The 21,395-nt window shown below is 36.1% G+C and overlaps 2 protein-coding genes across 8 annotated transcripts in view; one reads left to right on the top strand and one right to left on the bottom strand.

Moving 5' to 3' along the window:
- Window positions 1-2,777, bottom strand: part of opn7d (opsin 7, group member d) — a 75,881-nt gene extending 73,104 nt beyond the window's left edge. For 3 of the 5 annotated variants that reach the window (XR_013800571.1, XR_013800572.1, XM_079638461.1), the window contains exon 1: window positions 2,657-2,771. Coding sequence is in view for 1 of the 5 variants with exons in the window: in XM_079638461.1 (XP_079494587.1) it covers window positions 2,657-2,673 (17 nt within the window). In the remaining 4 variants the exon portion in view is untranslated. Of the gene's footprint in view, window positions 1-2,656 lie in introns of all 5 variants that reach the window. The other 2 variants (XR_013800573.1, XM_079638462.1) reach the window with 2 other exon arrangements.
- The window catches only part of rasef (RAS and EF-hand domain containing), a gene marked incomplete at its 5' end in the record, with an annotated part of 31,141 nt that continues 12,454 nt past the window's right edge, over window positions 2,709-21,395 (top strand). For all 3 annotated transcript variants that reach the window (XR_013800569.1, XR_013800570.1, XM_079638459.1), the window contains 10 exons: window positions 2,709-3,031; window positions 5,511-5,657; window positions 9,799-9,889; window positions 11,227-11,322; window positions 11,573-11,650; window positions 12,436-12,551; window positions 13,265-13,333; window positions 17,772-17,853; window positions 18,091-18,155; window positions 18,410-18,695. Coding sequence is in view for 1 of the 3 variants with exons in the window: in XM_079638459.1 (XP_079494585.1) it covers window positions 2,709-3,031; window positions 5,511-5,657; window positions 9,799-9,889; window positions 11,227-11,322; window positions 11,573-11,650; window positions 12,436-12,551; window positions 13,265-13,333; window positions 17,772-17,853; window positions 18,091-18,155; window positions 18,410-18,695 (1,353 nt within the window). The remainder of the gene's footprint in view (window positions 3,032-5,510; window positions 5,658-9,798; window positions 9,890-11,226; window positions 11,323-11,572; window positions 11,651-12,435; window positions 12,552-13,264; window positions 13,334-17,771; window positions 17,854-18,090; window positions 18,156-18,409; window positions 18,696-21,395) is intronic.

Genomic DNA, 21,395 nt, shown 5'->3' with positions numbered 1-21,395 from the left:
TGAAAATCCTCATTTTGACCATCAGGGCAATAATTAAGAAGTTATAATCAACTGAAGATGTCACGAATCTGCCAGGAAGAGGATTTGTGTCTATTTTGCCTTAATGGACGGTGAGGAGGACGGTTTGAGTGGCCAAAGACTCTTCAAGGATCACAGATGGAGAATTGCAGAGATTAGTTGAGTCTAAGGGTCAGAAAGCATATTTAAAAAAAATCAAACAACCCCTACATCACCACATGTTGTTTGGGAGGGTTTCAGGAAAAATGCTCCTCGCTCATCCAAAAACAAACTCCAGCATGTTCAGTTGTCAGACACGACTGGGTCTTCACACGGCACAGGTTCTGTGGTCAGATCAAACTAAAAAAAGAGCTTTTTGGCAGAAAACACGCTAGATGGGTTTGATGCACACAAGGATAAAAAGTGCCCCATGTGTACAATTTAATATACCGTTGGATCTTTAATGTTGTGGGCATATTTTTCTGCTGGAGGCCCTGGACTTCTTGTTCAGATACATGGCATCGTGGATTCTATCAAATATCAACAGATAAAAAATCAAAACCTGACGGCTTCTGCTATAAATCTTATAATGGCCCGTGGTTGGATCTTCCATCAGGACCACGATCCAAAACAAACATCAAAATCAACACAAAAATGTGTTAAGGAGCACAAAAGGAAGCTTCTGCCATGACCGTCCCAGTTCCCTGACCTGATGAGTGGAGTGAACTGAAGAAGAGAAGCAGCAACATGGATCTGGGAATCTGCAGGATCTGGAGAGATTCTGTATGGAGGAATGGTCTCTGATCTCTTGTCAGTTGTTCTCCAAACTCATCAGGCATTATAGGAGAAAACTCAGAGCTGTTATCTTGGCAAAAGGAGATTGAAAAAGGGCATTTAATAAAAGGGTATGAATAATTGTGGCCAACGTGTTTTGGAGAAAAACATTTATTTAATAATGTGACCCCCCCCACACACTTTCAATTATTTTACTTAAATGAAAGGTTAGACTTTTGCCAATTTTTTGAATGAAAGATCAAAAGAATAAACGATGCAGATTTATTTTTTACAGGCATTTTTGATCATATTTACCAGGGGTATGACTAATTCTGAGCTCGACTGTGCATATATATATATATATATATATATATATATATATATATATATATATATATATATATATGACTTTCTTATTTCAACCAAACACAATCTGAATTTATATATATATATATACACACATACAAATCCTGTCTCTTCCTAGCTTTATAATGGTACCATTTTTTTAAGCCCAAAAAAGACCATCCATTCATCATAAAAGTAATCCATATGACGCCTAAAGGCCTTCTGAGACGAAGCCATGCGTTTTTGTAAGAAAAATATAATTATTTATAACGTTATAAACTAGTATCACTGCTTAACGGCCGTACGCGAGTCTAGTTCCAGCAGAAGAGTGACCTCTGACCCGACGTATAACATATTGATGTATGCGGAAGCACAGAGGATAGAGTAAAACAAAACAAAACAAAACACCAGTCACGAATTAGAAGCCTAAAAAGAGAAATGATGGAGGAGCTTGAGTTTGTTGCTCAGCTCTATTTGTTTGAGCCGTGAGAGGCGTCTACTCTCAACTAAGCTTACACTACTCCTATACCCTACGTCATGCATCGGGTCAGAGGTCACTCTTCCACTGGAACAAGACTCGTCTACAGCCGTTACTGGAACCCAGTGATTATAGTTTATAAAGTTATAATTTTGGATATGTTTCTTACTTTATTGATCCCCTGGAGCCGTATGGATTACTTTTATGATCTATGGATGTGCTCTTCTGGGCTTCAAAATCTCGGAATACCGGTACTATTCACTCCCATTATAAAGCTTGGAAGAGCCAGGATGTTTATTTTTATTTTTATTTAACTGATTGTGTTTGGCTGAAAAAAGAAAGTATTATACACCTATAGGATGGCTTCAAGGTGAGTAAATTATGGGATATTTTATTTTTTGGGGGTGAACTAATAACCCTTTAAGAATCTCTCTGAGCACTTTATTAGCAGCTTCACATGATGTTTCTGTAATCTTTAAATCCTTATTCTGAAACAAAGGCATCAATTAAAAAGACTACAATGATTATAATAGACTTAGGCTATATGATGTTTGCTTATTGCCATAATAAAATAATAAAACTAAAACATTTTTAAAACTGTAGCCTATTGGTAAAATATTGGTAGGCTAGGCCAAAAGTTAATAAAGTTAACTTAACGTTAACCTCATTTTAATGATACTTCGTTCAAAATAAAGGGAAAAAAGACTTAATTCCTCAAGTTTTCATGATTGTTATCGTTTCCAACCCTTTTCGTGTAAAGTGTAAAAAAGGGACAGGCCTATAGCATACCGTTTTTGTGGAATACATCGGGCAATTATTAGTGTGACATCCAGGAGTAAAATGCTAAACGTGAGTGTCTTGTACTGTAAACAATATTCTATTATCTGGTATTTGTTAAGTAAGCCTGTTTTGTAAATTCCTCGTGACGAGCCGCGGCAAACTAAACGCCTCAAAGTTGAGAGAGTTTGTTTACTCAGCGCAGTTTGTGTAAGGGGCGTTACACCACTCACCGAACTCGTGAAATTGTCAATGTACAAGAAAGATACCACAAGGTCTACTCACTTTGAAAAGTCACTCATGATGTTTGCTAAATAACATCTCTCTAGAGCAAGCCATGGGGTCTGACGCGCAAAATGAGAGACTCCTCGAGCTCTTCCACGCCTGTGATGTGGATCACTCCGGGCGCATTGAAAAATGGGAGTTTGTGAAAATATGTTCCGAGCTGAAGGTCCGACCCACCGAGATAGATGACATTTTCTCCAGACTTGACACCGACAAAGACGACACGATCAATCTGGAGGAATTCATGGAGGGGTTTCAAGAGTCACACTTGTTGAAAGACGAGGAGATGAGCAGCGAATCTGCCGGGGAAAGTTCCTCTGCCGCCTTGGAGGATTTTAAATCCCGTCTGGGGGATCAGCTCAAATTCATCCCCAGGTAAAACACCTGGCAGACTGTGCCATAAAGCTGTCACATTACCTCAGTCAACCAAAATGCTAAAGAATGCGTTAAGAAAATTCTACAGTAGCCTATTCCTATTAAAAAAAAAAGAAGAAGCATATTTTTAAATGTTAGTTCTAAGATATCTAGTTTATAGGCTAAGGTCCTATATGGAAATTATTGAAAAGGACTAACATAACACAAAACCAAGTTAACAAACCTAAATCTTTTTCATAAGACTTTCCATAATATTTCTGATTATTATCCCATAGGAGTTTAACAAAAGAAGTTTAAAGAACATATTTAGAGTTTTAAAACTCATTTATACCCCTCTATGATTGCCTTCAGCTGTTTTTTTTCTTTTCTTCCTTTCTGTTAATGATATTAGTATAAAGGAATTTCAGTATGAAGTATGAAGAAATTTCAGTGGGATTCCTCACTGCAAGTAATTTTCCAATTAAAAGACATCTAATAGTTTTCCAAAACACAACCCAGGCTAAAGGCAACATTCGGGCTGTCAGTGAAAATGTAATAGATGTCTAAACTATAGCCCAAAAATAGACTAGTCATCATTAGATAACAAAGAAAGAAATGAGTGAAGAAATGAAACCAAACACCTTGTAATCACTGTTGACTTTGCTTACACGATGGCATATCTCATAAGTTATTTTGGCAGAAACGACATGTAATCAAATTCAAGGTTATTTTGGCTAGAAGTGAGTTACTCATAGCCGGACTATATTGGGTCTATAGTTAACCTAGACGGTGAAATGACGGCTATTGCTTGCTTGCTAAAGGATTTTGTAATTGGAGTCTTAAAATATTCGAATGGAAATTTTCTGAAAGGAAGTCCTTATGTTATTTTTCTAACTTCACACAAAACCTGATAAAACCCACAAAACATATTTTAGCACACGAGGCTAGGAAAGTTTATTTATATAGCACATTTCATACAAAGTGCCATTCAAAGTGCTTTACAGAAAAATAATTTAAAAAAGAATAACAACTTTCATAAGAAATATAAAATATTAGGCTACAATAAAAGTAAAAAGAAAAGAAATGATTTAAAATGAAACAAGGAAGGAAAAGACATTGAAGGAAAAGAGGATTAAAAAATAAAAGAACTGTTCAGTGCGACCGGTACAGCGCAGAAACAGTGTGATGTGTTTTAACAGATGTGTTTTAATCTGGACTTAAAGGAAGCTACTGACGGGACATATCTGACATCCTCTGGAAGCTGGTTCCATGTTTTAAATTTACCCTAGGTGTAACTGGCTTGATCTTTCCGATCTGAGAGCTCTGTTTGGTTTGTATTCCAGGTTCCAAAGGTTCCAAAAGGGGTTTTTCGCTGCGATGACATAAGAACCTAAAAAACATGAAAGAATCTTTTTTTTACTTAGTGTAATGAACATTTTAATAACCCAACAGACATGTTTTCTACTATAAAGAACTTTTGTGCAATGGAAAGGTGTCATGGATGTTAAAGGTTCTTCATGGAATCATCAATGCCAATAAAAAAATTTAAGAGTCTGGATGTTAAAGTTTCTTCATAGAACCTACTACTTTTTTTTTTACATATCTTTATTGTGGGCTGAAATGTTAAAATAAAAAAGTATCACATATCAAAGTGAAAGGGACAATTACACTATATACACACTATTACAATATCTGACCTAGTTTTGGTTATCAGCCTGTGCAAATATCCAAACAGGTAAACTGCCACCCATTTACCACAATGTACAGGTCTCCATATGTATGTAGAAATGTGTGAAATTATTCCCCTAAATGCAGCTGATAAAATGTTGAAAACATCCTTGTTCTATTCTAACTTTGAAGGAGATTTTGTTTGTTTCATATTTGTGGTGAAAGCTGATGTTCTAATTCATGAAATCTGTCCAAGTCTATTAATTGTACAACTTAAATTGTTCAAGTCATGAGAATTTGAGCCTTTGTTTGGTTGATGTCGGTCCATGTCAGGACGGTGGAGTTGAACCCAGAGGCCTGACATGAGACACATCACCGTCATGCCCCGCTAATGTCGACAGAACATTGATTAGTTGTGGACTATCAATACCTCTCTTATTTCACTCATCAGCCATAGCATCTGACACCACAAGTGTTACTTCATAAAAAGTACCGCAAAGTCATGAGGCTCAAAAACATGCAGTTATGAACAACCTGGCACCAATTTATGAGACTCCATTGGGTTGAATATTGCCTGGAAAACACATGATTGTCCTTAAGTTGAACCTTTAGCTTTAACCTCAATAACTCAAAGATGCATAGATGTTTTCCATAAATGTGTATGCAGAGATCTTTCATTATCTCACACTAGTTTTAATGCTTGTCATATTTCGTTGGGTGATGATCCACAACAAGAAGTTTACATTTCTGTGAATAAATACTCCAGTTGAATCTTTCTTTTTCAATCTATATTTATATAAGTTTTAATGGCTTGTTGTTTTTATGTGTGTAGGATTGAGCCGGTATCAACTCTGTACCAGAACATCAGTTTGACGGAGCCCAGGATGGTCCCTCAGTATGAAAGAGTTCTCCTCAGTTTTATCAAAGAGATCCGAACACTGAACAATGAAATGGAACATCTGGCACTTGCTGTAAAGAGGTAAATAGGATACATACTCTTGTGGCCAGTTTTCTTCACCTTGTTTTTAATAGAAACATGGTTCAGTTGAAACCTTCTTCAGAAATTATTTGCATGTTTATGGTTCTTGAGTTGCTTAATAGTTCCATGCAGATCGAGGGCCACATTTACTAACAGCTTGCTCCAACTCAAACCCTTTTTTGGCTTAAGGCGAGACACGGCAGGCAAAAACATCGTTTTTTTTTTCACTGGTCAATTTTGAGATTTTGGGCTATTTGTCTTCTTTCAGACTTGTGGTGAAAAAAAGTCCAAAATACACATTTAGGTCTTTATTTTACTACACTTTGACTATTTGCGTCTGTAGATTTCTCCGAAATTCAACAAAAGTTGTCGTTCTAAATCAACGCGCTGCTCCGCGATCTCTGTCTGCTTCCTTTAATCTCACACACCGCTGGAAAGCTCTCTCTCTCTCTCATGTACAATGCTGTCGGATCCAAATATGGTCATTTCCTTTTTATCAGCAACCAATCGTGAAAGTACAATGGGCATTTAACTCTAAAAGCTGACAACGTGATTCGTTCAGATGCATCACGTGACGCGCTCTGACATTTAGATGTGTGTTTTTGACTGTTTTTCTGTTCAGTTGAAGGCCATAAATGCTGTGTTTATAAGTTTTGATTTGATTTAGGTGGTTTGTATTGTTGTTGCTAATGATTTGATGAGATATTGTGTCTGTAAATAGTTGTTTCCACTAAAAAAGTATGAATTTTTACATTACAAATCTTTAAATGCCTTTTTCTCAAATTGAGTTTTTTGTCATTCTCCGGTATAAACATCTCAGCCTATGTACATGTAGCACCTATGTACACCAAACTTTCCAGTTATACACTTAGCAGTATTCTGAAGCTATGTTCAGGGGGATTTGTTAATAAATTATTCCTGGCCTGATTTATGTGACATTTTAATTAAAAAAATATGGCGAAAATCTACAGTATATTTTGATTTCCTAGGTAATGAAAGCATATATCCTGAAATCCCTCTTAACATCTTCTTTCATCTTGTGTGTAATCAAAATGAAAAAAGAATTTTGCACCTGGCTTTATCATATGTTCAGATCTATCTACCCAAAATATATGCAAAATTTTGCATATTTAACGAGATAATGCATAATTTGCATAATTAAACATACAAATTTCAAAAACTTGTAATACATTTTTTTATGAACTTGTGTAAGTAATCAACTGAGGTAGTTTCATGGTGATATCTATTATTTAAAAATGTTACCTTATTCACCTGTAGTGTCTCGCCTTAAAAACTAATGTCAGGCTTTACTAAAGACATGCAGTGAAAAATTTGCGCTGAAAAGGATGGAAAGTTATTTTTGTGGCTGACCACAATGGGAGGAGAGTATTTAAATGAATCATGCAAGGTGATTTTCTAAGGGTTGCTCTAGTCGAGTTTCTGATATTTGCACCATTATTTAATTCCCAAAAAAAGCATATCTTAAACCAGACACTAATTGCTCTTGGCAGATTGAGTTGGTCATTATGCAAATGATCCGGCTGCGTCTGTGTTCTTTAATCTGCGCAACATCAGTAAATCATGCGCTGAACCTTCCACTCCCATCCTCTCCCATCTGCGCCGTTACGTTGTGCTCTCACCATAGACTGGCTCTCACGCTAATTTGCCCTGTTTACTAAATCTGGCCCTAAATGTGATGTTACTTTTAGGGTTTGTTCAGACGTGTACTGTACTTTGGTTCTTCTGGTTCTTTTGGTCCGGAAACAAAAAGAAAATGATACATTTAGTCCTGGTTCACTTAGTGTACACACTGTCAATTGTGTGTCCAACCCTGAAGACAAAAACAACGAAAAAAGGTTTTAATGGCATATATTTTGTGACGTAACTTACCAACCCAACACATGTTGTGTGCTGGGTTAAAGGCACTTGTTGTATGTGCGTATATATATATATATATATATATATATTTAATATATGATGCTGGTTTTACCAGCTGAGAACTCACAAAAAGCTTAGAAAATGTGTAAAGGAGTCAAAACAATGCCAAAAATTCCTGTCACACACAAACCAAGGAAGACCAAACCAAACCAAGCTGCAGGAAGACAACGTTTCCAACACCTGTACCAAACTGTAATGGGCTATGTAACTTCTAGAGGTACAGTGCTATGCATAAGTTTAGACACCCATGCTAAAGTTGCCTAAAAAGAGGAATAAAAAATCATCTTTTGGAAATTTATCTTAATGCCTTAATTTAAAAAATGAGGAAAACTTCAACCTTTAAGGACACCAATTTTCTTTGTGAATGAATAATGTATCGTAAAAAAATAAATGTTCTTCCTTAAGGACACCAATTTTCTTTGTGAATGAATAATGTATCGTAAAAAAATAAATGTTCTTCCTTAAGGAAGAACATTTATTTTTTTAAGATACATTATTCATTCACAAAGAAAATTGGTGTCCTTAAAGGTTGGAGTTTTCCTCATTTTTTAAATTAAGGCATTAAGATAAATTTCCAAAAGATGATTTTTTATTCCTCTTTTTAGGCAACTTTAGCATGGGTGTCTAAACTTATGCATAGCACTGTATAATTCTGTCCTTTTTATGGTCGCATCTTGGGACATTACGTCCTGTTTTTGTTTTTTTTGGATGTCTTTGGTCCGTGTAGCGTTCATATTTCGGTTGAACCGCACCAGAGTTCGTTTTGAAAGCAGACCGAGACCCACTTTTTTAGTGTTTGGTGTGACCAGGGTTCAGGTGTAAGTTTCCAGCTAACCGGAATAACTCACGTTATTACTGTGTACATTACTTGTACACCCTGTTTAGTCACACGCTCAAAAGACATGTGCTAGTTATTATCAATAAGGAGCAATGTTGCATGCATAGGTTGGTATAATCATGAATGGAGTTGATTGTCTCTCTATGGACTCTTTCAGCGAAGCTGACAGTCTCCTTTCTTTTCGATATGGACTTGTTAATATATTTGTTGGTTTCAGCCTATCAATAACAGACTTGCTATATGGCCTAAACTATAGCACGAACACAATAAAACTGCCTTTGAGTGAACTGCACTTCTGTGTTTGTGTCCTTCTTGGTCCCCTGATCTGGTGTTCTCCTCTGCTCTGCATTGATCGTGACTTCGTTCTGATATCCATTTTTATCTAACATTTACTACGTCTGCTAATCATCTGTGGGCCACTATTACCTAAAACTGTGTCCATTAATGCAGATTTTCTGTTGTTCTTACTACTTTGAGTAAAGATAAAGGATGGAGGAAGATTTGTTTTACAAACGTTTGTTACATCAGTAATTCACGTTAGCACTCGGCTAACATATGCTGTTATTGATACAGTTAATGATACAGTTCCCACGTGTACCACAATAAATTAGAAATATACACATCAGTTTGTTGATGGACATACACTTGTGAATGCTGATGTAGAGGAATTACAGGTGCAACATCTCATGATGAACGTCAAACTGAGTTGCGTATCACTGGGAAACATCCTGCTCAAGTCGTCCTTGCGAGGTTCGAGTTCAATAACTAGTTCTTCCAATGTTTCATCATCGGATTTCCGCTCGGACAGATATGGTAAAGTCATGATAATGTAAACGGTAGACCAATCACAACAAACTGGGCCATCTGGCCAATCAGAGCAGAGTAGACTGGCAGAAAGAGGGATTTAGAGATAATCTAAATAATTTTGAGTTATTTGAGAATCATTGAAAAATGTGGTGATGGGCAATGTATATTATGAGAAACAGTTTTTTTTTTTACCTTTGATGCATGTAAACATCTAAAACAATATTATGAGCCTTCAATATAGCATGATAATAGGGGCACTTAAAAAAAAGAAAATTCGGTAAACACTTTATTTTAAAGTGTCCTTGTTACACGTTATATGTAGTTACTATTCTGTCATCATTTGCTGTCCGATGTCATTCCAAAACTGTGTAACTGTCTTTCTTCTGTTGAACAATTTTTTTGTGATAACCAAACCTTTTTGGTTACCAACATTCTTCAAAAAAATAATCTTCTTTTGTGTTCCACAGAAGAAAAAAAGTTTGGGTGAAGTATTACATTAAGAGTATTGTATAATATTACATATGTGATGGCTAATGTTTGATATGTGTGTTTGTTCAGAGCTCAGGATCAGTCGGCTATACAGTTGAGTGAGATGGAGGAAGAGATGGATCACCGCATCCACACTGCAGAGAGAAACACACGTCTACAGGTGAGGAGACACAAGACTTGGCTGATCCAACCTCAGGAGGAATATATACTTTTAAAGGAGCACGTTCTATATAGAACCTTAAAGGGTTTTGTCAGGCGCTTCATTTATAGACAGTTTAAGGGGTTCCCATCATTTTATGGATTTAGTTTGATTTCATTTGTAATTTAATCATTTACATTTTTGGCGTAATTATTTTTATTTTCAAGAGCAACTGTGATTGTAGAGAAGTTAAAGGATCAGGGAAGAAGGCAAACGTTTCAAACACACTTTAATACATAAACAAACACAAAATGAAAGTAAAGAGGCAGCCCCGCACGGACGACTGCCGCACACACATAAACAGAACACAATGTAAAATCCAGGCCTGGTCCTCTCTCGTCCTTCACTGTCGTCGCTCCTCCTTTTATGCTCCCAAAGCTCCTCTGTTGGCGTCGACCTTTTCTCTTTTTACATTTACAATCCCATATATATATATATATATATATATATATACACACTCGCATATATATAAACACAAAACTTTAATGTTAGATGCAATTAATCACAATTAATCAAATTGACAGCACTAATTATAATATAATACATAACTTAAAATTATCTAAATAATGGGTTCCTTTTCATTTTTAAATGTTGATTTGTAATGATCGCTTATCTTAAAGGAACTGATTAGGCTGATATGTTACCAAACATTTGAATGTTTTTTGCAAGCAACCCTTATCTATAGTCCAGAAATATTCTGCATTTTCTTTTCCATCGTCTCTATAATCAAGCATTGAAGTAATATATGATCAATTACAATTTTAGGTTTGGTATTTGTATTATTTCTATGGATACATCACTCTATTTATTGTGAGTTAGGAGTTGACATACACAACTCAAGAGGAATTGGCACAGGTGTTTGCTGTGATCTGGGTTCCAGCCAAATCATGTGAGTGTCTTGGATCACTTTCAAGGCTTCATTTATCCACGACGTCACATTTTAGTGCAGACAATCTTCGACAGCCCTGTGTTTGTTCTTGTTCCTTATCTCAGAGCCGTGTTCCGCGACTTCTCACGTTATGTAATGTAAAATGAACTGACTGTTTATTCAACTGCACCTGTTCAAGTTCCTGTAAAAAGAGACAAGCATTTGTACCTCTGAATGCATTCTGCAGCCTTTTGTTTGCTTAATTGTCTTGATCTAATGTTTTACTTTATGGAGCTTTTTAGGTCTTTAGTGTTTTTTCAATCCAACACATTTTACTCATTACTCATTACATACATTTGTTTGTCCTTATAATGTTATAACATTGTATTATTTTTAACCCCAGCATATGGTTTCTGTCCTTTCCCCCCAGGAGTCTAAAAAAGCAGAGACGACTCTGAGCAGCATGAAACACCAGTTCGAGTCTCAGATATGTGAACTTCAGCAGAAGATACAGACTCTGCAGATGGTGACTGACTCCTACTAACAACAGGCTTATATCGTTTTAGCTGTATAAAAGTTGGGGTTTAATAGACAATTAATATTGAGTTACATTATTGATTTAACTGCACTGACATTATCAGATGAGAACTGAAGATTGAGCTGGGAAATGGATGAAATTACAAGTTTTGCAGCATTAACACTGTTATTTTCCTGTTAATTACTGTGATGCAGCTTTGAAACAATCTGTAGACAAGATTTATTTGTCATTTTTTTAGATCGAAAACCAGAACAGGAGTACCAGCCTCAAAGAGGAAACCTCAGCACTGAAACGACAGAACAATGAGCTAATGCTGGTATGGCTCCTATTTACCAAAGCTTGTTTCCACCACAGAATAAAACATAAAAAAGCTAATTGCGACTTTTGTCTCACAATTTGACTTCTTTACTTGCAATTGCGAGTTTACATCTCACAATTCAGAATCGCATGATATAAACTCGCAATTGCGAGTTATAAAGTCAGAATTGCGTGATATAAACTCACAATTGCGAGTTATAAAGTCAGAATTGCGTGATATAAACTCACAATTAAGAGTTATAAAGTCAGAATTGCGTGATATAAATTCACAATTGCAAGTTATAAAGTCAGAATTGCGTGATATAAAGTCTCTTTTTTTCTCTCAGAATTGGACACGTAATTGCGAGTTTATATCTCATAATTCTGAGAAAAGAAGTCAGAATTGCGAGATATATAAAAAAACATAAAAAATATTTCAGTTTATATCTCACAATTCACTTTATTTCTCACAATTGCGAGTTTATATCTCACAATTCTGTATCACATGATATAAACAATCAATTGTGAGTTATAAAGTCAGAACTGCGAGATATAAACTTGTAATTGCGATAAAAGTCACTCTTTTTTTCCCTCAGAATTAGACTTTATTTCTCGTTAAAGAACTTTATATGTCGCATTTCAGACTTTTTTATCTTTATATTTCACAATTCTGAATTGCGAGAAGTCGCAATTATCTTTTAAATAGTTTTATTCCGTGCCGAAAAACAAGCTTTCTTACTTATTCGAATCTTAACAAAAATGATGTATGATATAATGTTTTTTTGTCTTGTTTCTCTTTTTCAGCAAAACCAGAAGTTGAAACAGGAGCTTTTGGAGTCCCACACTAATGTTGCGTTCTTGCAGAGTGAGCTGGACTCTCTGAAGAGTGATCTCACAGACCAAAGCATCAACTTTGAACGGTACTTCTGAGCATCTCTCTCTCTCTCTCTCTGTGTGTGTGTGTGTGTGTGTGTGTGTATGTGTGTGTGGTGGCGGCATCTCAGCATTCAGAGTTGACTTAGTTATTGATGAATATGTAATAAACCCTTTGGATTCTGATCTTCAGACCAGGAATTTTTAAGAACCCCATCAAATATGTATTCGGAAATAACCCAGACTATCTCTTCTGATTCGAACTCTCCCTATTGGATACGTCAGTGTCAATAATGAAAGAGCATAATCATTCCCCCGCATGAGCAGCTGTAAACTGGTTTTGTGACTGTTTGCAGTGCTGAAATCGTCAGAGCAGGATATCCTGGTGTCACACATTACACTGCACGGGAATGTCTGAACCTTGTCACCTAGTAACGACAAAACAGAGCGCAGTTTACTTGTGTGTGAGTGTCCCAGCGTTAGTATAAAGAGTAATACAGTGTAAAAAAACGTTGTCAGGTAACCCAAATATTGAATGACTGAATCAACCTGACTACATTAGGTTAAATCAACAAACAGCCAGACCGGAATGGTAGAAAAAGCTCCTTAAAATAACATTTGCAATTTGTTTTACAGTATAAAATTAAGAAGTGGTGTTTGCTAAGGCAGCCATTACCGTTGTTGTTTGTGCTTACTGTGTACATATGAGTTTGAACAAACCTCAAACAATAAGTATTAAAGTTTGTTGATTTGTGTGCAGAGATGAGGCTCTTATGAAGTGCTTTTCTGAGGAGAGAGATAACCTGGAGAGACAGATCGAGGTGCTTCAGTGAGTTGAACACACACAGCACTACATGAAACCGCAATCAATGACATTCCAGCACAGCTAGTGTAACGCTGAGGTAGAATCAAAGGAGGAAGCAGGATTCAAATCCACATGCAGCACTTTATTAAATAATCTCAGAACTTACAGATGCAGACATAAGCTAAGTTTCCATCCACTTGTCAATCAAATTGTCCTAAGTTCTGTAAAAAAAACTCATGCGAATAAAGCTGGTGAAAGTGTGTTTCCATCCAACGGCTAGACAAAATGCAATTAATTATTTATTCGGCAAATAACGTTTACATCAGCGTTTATCGCATAAGCCGTATATCGATCAAGATAAAATCCGATGAGACCGAACGTATTTCATTTGAGTCGATATTCAATCGAATTTTACTGTTTCCAAAAAGGCATTTTTCATCCGGTATCACTTAATTCACATAAAAACGTGTGGATTGAAACGTAGCTATAGACTCAGGACCAATACTCACAGACAGAACCACATTTCAAAATCAAGAACTCACAAACACTTCTTCTTCTTCTTTTTCTTTTTATGGCGGTTGGCAAACAACTTTTAAGTGTGCATTACCGCCACCTTCTGATATGGAGTGTGGATCACAATAGCCTTTACTCACTACTCTTTAAATATACAAATAAATACATAAATAAAACCAATAAATACCTACATAAATATCTAATAACATTATTAATATTAAAACATTATCACTCACATCATTATTATATACATATTTCAAAAACACCTAAACTCATATCCTTCTAATAAGCCCTGTATTATTCAAAAACACAAATATTGCTCTATACCCTACACTCCCTGAATTAATTTGTAATATTTCCTTCATTTCAAATCTAATTTTTTCTTTACTTAACCAGTCTTTCAGCCTCATCCTTTCCTCCTTATACCTATGACAATCAATAATTACATGTTCTACTGTTTCATTAATATTACAGACCTCACACATCCCAGTTTCATGTTTCCCTATTATTTTTAGCATACTACTTAATCCAGTATGCCCAAATCTCATTCTTGAAATAATGTCCTCTTCCCTTTTATTCCTATTACTTTCTCTCATGTCTCCTACCCTCTTTTGGATGCTGTAATATATTCTCGCTTTTGTTTCCATATTCCACTCCTCTTGCCACTTCTTTCTCATTTCTGCTTTGATTATACTTTTAACTTCCGCCTTACTATATCTTACTACCATATCTATCTCTGCTTTTTTGGTTGCATTTTTTGCATATTTGTCTGCCAATTCATTCCCATCTACTCCTACATGGGCTGGAATCCATATGAATTTTACTATTACCCCCACTCTATTAACTCTGAAAACAGTTTGGGCTATTTCCAACATAATATCCTGTCTTGCTTCTGATTTCATGTTCTTAATACTGGTTAACGCACTGCTTGAATCTGACCCTATTAACGCTTTTATTGGTTTATTATTTTCTACCCACTCAAGGGCTAAGAGAATGGCCAACATTTCTCCTGTAAACACTGACAATTTATCATTTACTCTCTTATTTAACATAACATTAATTTCTGGTATAATGAACGCAGCTCCTACTCTATTATCATCTGTTTTTGAAGCATCTGTATATATCTTAGTAAACATAGAATAATTCTCCTCTAGATATCTGCTAACCTGACTCCTGTCAATACTATTCTCTTTTTTCCACTCTAAAAGGTGCAAATCTACCTCTAATTCCCCTAATAGCCAAGGTGGAACATTGGATAATGGCACAGTGGGGCTTACCATCATATTTCCTATCCCTATCTCATTTACAGCATCGCTTATTATCCAACCAAAGCTCTTACTCTGTCGCCTTTCCTTTTCTTGACAAGGTTGTAGCACCTTCTGAGTCGGGTGTCTTTCCTTATGCCCTTTTAAATTTGCCCAGTACGTTAATGCTATCTGATTTCTTCTAATATCCAATGGCTTCTCACTCATTTCCACTTGTAATGCTGCTACTGGGGTTGTTTTAAAAGCACCACAACAGAGTCTCAACGCCTGGCTTTGAATAACATCCAGCTTTTTTAATAATGTTCTCGAAGCAGACTGGTAAACTGTACATCCATAATCAATAACTGCCCTAATTAATCCAATATATACTGTTTTCAATGAGGTCCTACTTGCTCCCCACTCTCTACCTCTCAGACATCTTACTACATTTAGTATTCTTTTACATTTTTCAACAACTTTCTCAATATGTATCTTCCAGTTAATTTTTTTGTCAAACCATATCCCGAGATATTTAAAACATTCCACTCTCTCTAAATTTTTGTCATACAGTTTAAGTTGAATCTGTTCTTGATTTTTCCTTTGTGAAAAACAGACTACTTTGGTCTTTGCCACTGAAAACCTAAAACCCCATTCCATTCCCCAACTCTCTACTTTCCCAATTGCCTCTTGCATCTTCCTCACTATATATTTTATATTTCTTCCCTTTTTCCACATTACACCATCATCTGCAAATAAAGAAACACTTATAGATCTATCAACTCTACTAAACACTTAATTTATCATAATTGAAAACAAAACTGGACTAACTATACTCCCTTGAGGAGTTCCATTTTCCACTAAATACTTTGTACTCAATTTTTTCCCTATTCTTATTGCGATCCACCTATCCGTTAAAAAGTTTTTGATCCAACTATACATTCTACCTCTTATTCCCATCTGAAAAATCTTAATCATTAGTCCTTGTTTCCACAACATATCGTACGCCTTCTCAACATCAAAAAATACCGATACTATACTTTCTTTATTAATTTGAGCTTTCCTAATTTCACTCTCTAAACATATAGCCGGATCTATTGTGCTTCGTCCCTTTCTAAACCCACTCTGGTATTCCTTTATTAGTTCATTTGTCTCCAAATAATACTTTAATCTTTCATTTATCATTTTTTCCATAATTTTCCCTATATGTGAAGTTAAAGCAATCGGTCTGTAACTTTCTGCCAAACTCGGATCCTTACCTGGTTTACATATAGGGACAATAATTGATTCTTTCCACTGTTTTGGCAAACATCCCACTTCCCAAACCTTATTATATAACTTTAATAACATTTCTTTACTCTCATCATTTAAATTTTTTATCATACAATAACTTATTTGATCATTTCCTGGTGTTGTTTTTCCCGAATTTCTTAAGGCATTATTCAATTCACCCATTGTAAACATCGCATTTATGATACTTCCATTATCCCCATCATCCTGCATTACTTCAACATTATCTCTTATTGTTTTCTCCCTCTGTATCTTTTCCTCATTACTCAAATTACCATTACTATGTATTTTAACAAATGTCCTTGCCAGCAACTCTGCTTTACCTTTGCTCTCTATTATTACTTCCTCTCCATCTTTCATTATAGGATAACCATACTCTCTTTTATTTCCTGACATTCTCTTAATCATACCCCATACTCTATCTAATGGTGTACTTCTTCCTAGAGATTCACAATACTTCCCCCAAAAGTTTTTCTTAACTCTCTTTATTGTCTTCCTTACTACAGCCTGCTTCCTCTTATATTCAATTAAATTCTGAAAGTTACCCACAAACACTGAAACAAGACACAGGGTTTAAATACAGAGACTAACAAGCTAAACAAGATAACAAGAGGGCGTGGCTAATATGAAACACCAGGGGAAACTAATCAACATAACGGGGAACTGCAAAACATGGGACAAGACAGGGGAACACAGATTGAAATCATAACAGCTAGAGACATGTCAGGCTAACAGCAGAAGATGTTAAACCGTTAAAGCTGTTTCTAAGCAACTTTTGGGATTGACTTTCAGGTTCTTTGTGAAAATAGAAAACAAGCCCAAACACTGTAAATTCAAAATGAAGATGCAGTTCAGCTAGTAAAAAAGTAAACAGAATTGTAAAAATGAATGTAATATTTACGTGCGTTTAATCTTTATTATCTTTACTGCTCATTTTTAAATCCCAAACATCTTTAAAGTTGTCATGAAATGGAAGTTCTGTCATGACAACTCATGGAGTGTTTGGCATGGTAATGGATATGACAATGTTGATATACTTAGACTTTTACTTTTTACAATACTTTTTACAATACTTATACTTTTTTTACAAAAAATAAATAAATTAAGGTTGTAATGTTCATGTGAGCTCATTGGCTCCACTCCAACCAATCAGCTGTGCCCTATAGAGAATGATGTGTTAAGGACCTATCATCTGCACCATCTAGAGTTTCATGACAGAACTTTGTATTTGTGATAGTCTTTCTCTTTCCTTCCCTATTGTGATGTATATCCGAGTGAAAAGGCTTCTCGAACAAGAATTTTTTTTAGGGCGGAACTTGATTTTAGTTAGTTGTGAAGTTAGTTCTTGATCCAGTGTATTTCATTTAGTTTTGGTTTGTTGCTTTATTGTTTTTGTTGTTATTGTTTTCCATATCCAGGGCTGCAAACAGAAAGCTCCATGACAGTAATGACAGTTTGCGTACGGCCTTGGAGAACAGTCAGAGTAAGAGTAAGACTCAGGTGAGAAAGTCTCCTAAACCCCTTGTGTCCAGAGCCTTTCTTTAGTGTAAATGATGTTGTAAAATGGATTAAGCTATGTGAGAGAAATACTTGCTGAACAGGGTAATGCTTTGATGGCTGTGTGTGTTTTTTAAGAGGCATGGATTAGGGTTCAAGTTAACTGTATTTACATTTCTGCTTATCTACTAGGACAGAACGATTTTTTTTTACTAGACTTTTTTTTTCTCTCTCTTACAGCGTGTTAGTGGACCCTCACCTGGAGTTTACGTGACCACGAGAAATAATTCCTCTCATTTTGATCGGTAAGATATTTGCATAGGTATTTGCAACATTAGAATTTTTTGTTACATGCTTTAATATGTACAGGTAGAACCATATTGCAATGTATTGATATTGATCACACATTCTAAACCCTAAACCTTAGTATTAAACCACTGCATTAATTCAGCACAAACATACTGTACATGTTTTGTGCACAAACTTTGTTTTGTGCATGTAGGAAATGCAAATATAGATTCTTATAACTGTGATGTTGTCACAATGAAAACTTGCTTAGATGCTGTAACACGTATGCGGACGAGGACTATGATCCTTATTTCCGGCTGGTGGAGGGTCGCAGGCTGAGCTCTGAGTCTCTGGCCCTGGCTATGTGCGACCCCATGCGCAGACGCAGCTTTGAGGAAGACAGCCTCCCCGACAGCTGTGTGGACAGCGGCATGTCTACCCTGCGCTCAAATATGGGCTACGATTATGAGCACGGGAGACCTTCCTTGAACCTTCTCATGAACTTCCAAACAGAGGACAATCCCACCACTGTGTCTGGAGACACATCAGATACAGAGGTATGATGTCAGTAAATGTGCCCAACCAACCATTCAAACACTATGTTCTCCATCATGCACTATTAGAAGTACATACTTTTAAAAAAAGATTATGGAAATAATATACTTTAAAAGAATATACTTAAGTATGAACTGAATGTAATGGTTTCAGATACTTAGTAACATGTTAACTGCAAATAAATTATATATATATATATATATATATATATACATATATTTTTTTAACTTATATTAAAGTCCGCATGAACCGGAAGTTGCTCAAGTGTTGTGACGCATTTCCGAGTGAAACGGAATATTGAACAGAGGGCAGGGTTTTACTTCAGCGCTCCTCCTCTCCATCTCTCGCCCATAGTAGAGTAACAGATTGAGGTGAGTGGTTAAGCGTTTAACCAACCCAAGCCGCCAAGCCCATGTCGTCAGAAAAATAACCATTCCAGACCCGGAAGTAACTTTTCAGACTTTGATTAAAGATAACTTCGGCAAACAATTTTTTCCCGTGTATTAACTTGCACAGATTAATTGTTCACCACAAGACTAGTAATATCCGCTAACAAAGTAAATAGGGTCAATTTTGATTTCATGCCGACTTTAAATGCAATTAGCCGTACATTGCTTTTTGCCTAAATACATCTTTTGATGTAATTTACTTCTATGGTCTCTGACATAGTTAAAGTGTACTGCTAAATGTACTGACAAGGATTTATGGGTAACTGAAATATACTTTGATGTCTATTGACATTTTTATGTCATGTATTTACATGTATTTATTTATAATTACATATCTGTAATGATGAAGTTGCAATTTAGCACTTTTAAAAGACAGTACAATAGATAAGTAGGCTGAACCAAAACATTTTAAGATGTGTAATTTCTTAAATTTCATGAAGAGATCGTAAAACTAATCTATATGTATTGAGTGGACTTAGTCCAAATTTTCTACTTTTAAAATGCAGTTAAATGTAAAACTTTCAATTTAAGTGTACTTAAAGACCCACTCCGATGAAAATCATGTTTTTCTAGGTGTTAACATGTTCTTGTGGCATTTTTCTGATGTTAGAGAACATATCTTGAGAAAAATAAGCTCAAAGTTGTATTTCTGAGTATTTCTACATTCAAATGACTGTGAATCAGTAGCAGACGCTAAAATGCCGTCTAAAATAGACTGGAGTTGTGACGTAGTAACTCCACTGGGCGGGGCTAGTTAGTTAAAAAAGTTAACTCTCTGTTAACTTAACTTCATCTGTGTTAAGTCACTTTCACCGTCGAGTTTCGCCTGTCGCAGTCGTTTGTCCCCTCGTGTGTCAAGCCCATCACTCGTGAGAGAGTCCGTCAGTTTTTCAGCGGTGACATTAGCATCATAATAATCCCAAAATTCCGAGCAATCCACTGATACTAAATATGTCCTTATTAATCACTGTGGGAGGGATGAAATATCGAGGCGAAGTCGAGCTGTTTTTTACCGCGACGTCTCGGAGTGAAATAATGATCGGTGATCAGAGCTCTCAGCAACGGGGAGAGGGAGGGTCGTCTCCGTGCCAACGGCTCCGCCCACAACGCAGAGGCGAATTGCTAATGAGCTACTGCCGCTCTGCTGAAGCGAAGTCCCAGAAAACAGCACAGGTTTTGAGATTTTGGCTAAAAATGGCATAATCATAATTTAAAGACCACTGGGAATGTTTAAAAATAGCTCAAAATATGATCGGAGTGGGACTTTAAGTGTGTTTAGAAACAGTCATGAATATGTACTCTCTTTAAGTACACTTAAGTGGCCTTTTATTTTATTTAAGGTACAATATGTAATTATTTTGTATCAAAATATACAAAAAACACTTGCACAGTGTTATATATTTCTTTCAATTGTGTACTTACATTATCCTAAATGTTTCCAAGAATTTGTAAATTCAGAGAAATGCACAATTTTAAATAGTGCCCACCCCTTGTCACTTGTCGCCTGTCAATGACGTAATATCCGTGTTATCCCTGGTTTCCACTAGTACTGCCATAGTAATCTACAGACATGGACAACTGCGTAACGTCTAGCGGCACGCTTTTGTTGTTTCGTTCAAACATTATGGACCATGGCAAGTAGACTTTGGGACAAAGGAGAAATAAAACGAGGATCAATATCGGCGTGGCGTGTTCGAGATGCCGAGAGCTCCACGTCCACGACAAACTTCGACTTGACAGAGCTCTTGCATGTACTTTATTAGACAGGTGAGCAAATGTACATAAAACAAATGTTATATAGCTCAACATGATGAAATGTTAGAATATGCTCAGTATGTTATTCCAATGTTGATCTAGCTTACTGCTAGTCTCATATAGCCAACAACCTAACACATGATGTTTTATTAACAAAGTTCTGGAGGAGCACGTTCAAATAATTGACCCAATTATCACATCATTCCAACCAGCTGTCAACAATCAGTAATCAACATGTCTATCCAATCAGCATGAGTGGAGACCTATATATATACTCCTTTGACTCCTCAATGTTCCTCGACAGTTTTTCAGCATCCCTCCACCACCCCGTCTCCTCACACTCGCCTGGTTACTTCCTAAGCAGTAATACGGGGGGAGTACTCTGGGTTCGGGCCCAATATCCGAGCTCGGAGCCCTTTCCCCGGACAGCACGCCAAATATGCATACCATTTATTCTATCTAACTTATTTGTAAGTGTGAACTCGTGAAATAGAACAA

This window comes from Phoxinus phoxinus (genome assembly GCF_949152265.1).
Source record: "Phoxinus phoxinus genome assembly, chromosome: 15".
Classification (NCBI taxonomy): Eukaryota; Metazoa; Chordata; class Actinopteri; order Cypriniformes; family Leuciscidae; genus Phoxinus; species Phoxinus phoxinus.
Note: the sequence above shows the minus strand (reverse complement) of the source record. Positions and strands in the feature narration are given on the sequence as shown.